This window comes from Drosophila biarmipes, chromosome X (genome assembly GCF_025231255.1).
Source record: "Drosophila biarmipes strain raj3 chromosome X, RU_DBia_V1.1, whole genome shotgun sequence".
In the NCBI taxonomy this organism is placed as follows: domain Eukaryota; kingdom Metazoa; phylum Arthropoda; class Insecta; order Diptera; family Drosophilidae; genus Drosophila; species Drosophila biarmipes.
In genome coordinates, this window is record NC_066611.1 from 26,279,491 (window position 1) to 26,282,864 (window position 3,374).

General features: G+C 48.3%; 1 protein-coding gene across 1 annotated transcript; it reads left to right on the top strand.

Moving 5' to 3' along the window:
* The first annotated feature begins 225 nt into the window (after positions 1–225).
* LOC108024082 (uncharacterized) lies at positions 226–927 on the top strand. The gene has a single exon (XM_017093857.1). The coding sequence runs from the start codon at positions 226–228 to the stop codon at positions 925–927; it is 702 nt and encodes a 233-aa protein (XP_016949346.1).
* The last annotated feature ends 2,447 nt before the right edge of the window (positions 928–3,374 follow it).

Genomic DNA, 3,374 nt, shown 5'->3' on the forward strand with positions numbered 1-3,374 from the left:
GCGTCTAACATGTGGCAACGACCTTTGAGCCACTACAAAATCAGTTCCACGAAAAAGAGTATTAATGTACCTAACAATGGGTACCGTGAGTATGCTGCTACAGGGTTGTAAACGATATATGATACTATCGGCACAACCATTTCCAACACTGGGGGTTAATCTGCAGTCTCACGAGCGCATCTAAATCATTTACGTCTGACAGGCTCGAGTGAAAAATTTGAAATCATGTGCAACTCGCCCATCGAAGGTTACCTGCTGCTCACGGGTCCAACCCGTCTCACCAGTCGAATTTTCGTCGCAAACTTGCCGGAGTGCAGCCGCAATGAACTGGCCCAGCTATGTGCACGATTTGGAAACATTCTGGGTACGATGATCAAAGACAATTACGGCTACGTACAATTTGAGAGTAAAAGACAGGCCAGCATTGCCATTCTGGCTCTGCACCGGTCGCGCTTCAAAGGCAAAACCCTGACTGTTCACAGTGCCACTTTCCACTCGATGGAGGCACATGGACGTGGTTGCAGACAGGCCGAGAAGGACGAGCTCGTCGTCGCCGAGGCCGACTCCTCGGGACGGGATCTGATTGCCGACTGCGTGATCATAGTAATGGATTTGGAGCAGGTTCACAGCGCCATGCGCATCCGGGACCGGCTCTTCGCCGGGGGACTGAGCACGGAGGTGCGCTCTCCACTAGCCCTCGACGACCAGGAGCCGCTGACCAGTCTGCTGGAGCTCGCAGGACTTGGGACTCAGTACGCCATGGTCCTGACATCGACGAACGGGCGCCTTGACAAGGCGGCAGTGCACTTCTTGTACGAGGATCGTTCGGAACACCCAGACCTGACGGTGGACCAGGCCATCGAGGTGGTTGCAAAGGACTACAACAGACGCCATGTATGCAACCCAGTCGGTGCTGTGCGTGACTAAGGTCCTTAATTATGAATAAACTGATGTACAACATCCTGGGAGTCACCGCAAAGTTATGTTTTAAATGAATAGATGGGGTTTCTTTCTCGCAGTGCATCTATAGATGCCGACGCCGTCGGAAACAGCTGCACTTGAGGGGTTTTAATTTGCAACTTAAGGAAACATAATATAATGGCAAACTTTAAATTTTTGATAATGCCAGCAACAGAGTCAACTCCTTGGCAACCACGAAAGGATAGGAGCAGCCAGGAGCAGAAGCAGGAGCAGAAACAGAAACAGAGACTCCCTCGTCCTTCGTGCGTCGTGCGTGTGCGCCCCCCATGTTTGAGGTAACTTTTCACCTAGTAGCCTCAGCAGCCACTTAAGTCCGCAGTTCTGTCAACTTGCTGAGACTGTAACTAAAGAGTGTGATTGTTACAAGGCTAGCTCAATCGTTTTCACACAGATACATTCACAACAGTGGATTATAGGAAATTAAATTACAGATAGCAAAGTTCAAATAATTTTACATAACGCTCTAAAAGGATAACGAGAAGTTCTTGTTGGGGAATGTGCCCAAAGTCAGATATAAAACTTGCTACTCCACTTCTTTAAAGCTTATAAACTTTTTGCATTTTCGCCTGCTCACCTTTGAAATTAGTCAGCTGTGAAGCCGAGAATATATTGCCAAATTTAGCCCAAAAATATGCATTCAATGTAAGCCCTCAGGAAGTTTACATGCTGAATTTCCTCCTCCCAGCTCCAAGCTCTTTTAACGTCTTCCACTTGAACATCTGCATCATCTCCGTCTTCATCTTCAGCTCCAGCAACGGCTCCAGCTCCATCTTCGTCCCTGTCGCCGTCGCCTACGCACTTTGCGTAGTTATTTTGGCAAGTGCAAACGAGCAATTTGAAGTGCTTAAATATTTGATATTGGTTTTTTCCTTGCCACGGCAACCCCTTAGTGCCACCCCTCTTCACCACCCCACCCTACTTCCACTTAAGTTGTGTGCAACATTTTAATGAAATTGTCGAATCATCTCGGGCAACGAGCGAGAATCTGCGGAGGAATTGCATCTGAGGCCAGCATTTGATTTGGTGAATCGGCGGAGTTTATTAAATAAATTGCAACAAAATTATTTCGCACCCGCCCAACCATAATTATATCGCTGTAGGCGAAGACAGCAATCCTGAGTACACGTCAAGAAAGCAGCGGATATTAACATGGTATTAAAAATGCTAATACACTTTTGTGGTATGAAGGCATGATCCTTAAATCTACTTATTCCCGATTTTGTGCCTCTAATGTGATTATAAGCGGCCAGGACTTTTCGCTTGGTTCAATGTTTCCGAAACGATTATTTCTGCTTGTGTAAAGTTGGAGAGATGCAATCGTTTAACTGTTAATTCAAATGATTTCGAATCGAATTTCCGGGCAAATTTCGTAATACCAAAATCAATTAGATAATTGTTTGCACTTGTGTGCACACATGTGAGTTTGTCTGTGGGTTGCTGCCGGTGCTTAGCATAATTGTTAAATTGTCGAACATCGAGTGCTGAAGATTCAATTCCAGGCGAGGCGATTCCGAGCCTCGTCCGCTCACTTGAATGCCTCGATGCCCCCGACGATGCCCGACCGCCGACCGCCGACCCGACCCGACTCCCGATGAACGATTCTGTGTGCCTCGATGCCCCGATGCCCCCAATGCCCGGTCTCCAAGCTCCGACTCCAGCTTAGCCGATTCCTCCTCGCTGGCAGCAGATTAAAGGGGCAATAAATAGGCATTAAGTGGGGCAGACAAGTGCGGCAGGATGGTTGGATGGCAGGATCCGCAAGGATCTGGAACACTGGCAGCCAGGGCACAGACTTCAGACGGCTCGCAGGAGCCACAAAGAAACGTAAGTAAGTCGCATGGAAATGTTTTTTGCAATTTGTTGTGGTTTGATGCCGATGCGGGCCATTCTCGAGTTACACAGCGAGAAAAGTGGGCACACAGTGAAAGGATTTTCAAGGAAATATTCAAGCTGATACCCCAACCAAAGATCAGTTCGATCGTATACCGCTATGAAAATTACGGTATGTTTAACATGGCATTTATATTCTTTCCGATGTGGCCCTTCTTTCTGGGACACTTTCTCCCAGTGCCGCCGATGCTGATGTTACTCCTGGTCGAGACCAAGAAGAGGACCGGAACCAAGGACGAGACAAAGACGCGGACGCGGATGAAGACGCATCATCAGCATCAGAATCGGCGGGAGCAGACGAAAGATTGTGGCATCCTTCAAGTGGATTGCTGCTAGACAAGCTGAAATGAAAGCGAGCGAAAGGCCAGCGAGGGGGTGGAAGGTGGGGTGGTAGGTGAGGAGGTGGGCTGCCTCAGAGGTGGCAGATGGGGGCTCCTTGGCTTGCGATGGCGATAAGCGCAGAAAAGTTGAAGAAGCAACCGTTAAGAAGTTCATCCAGATAC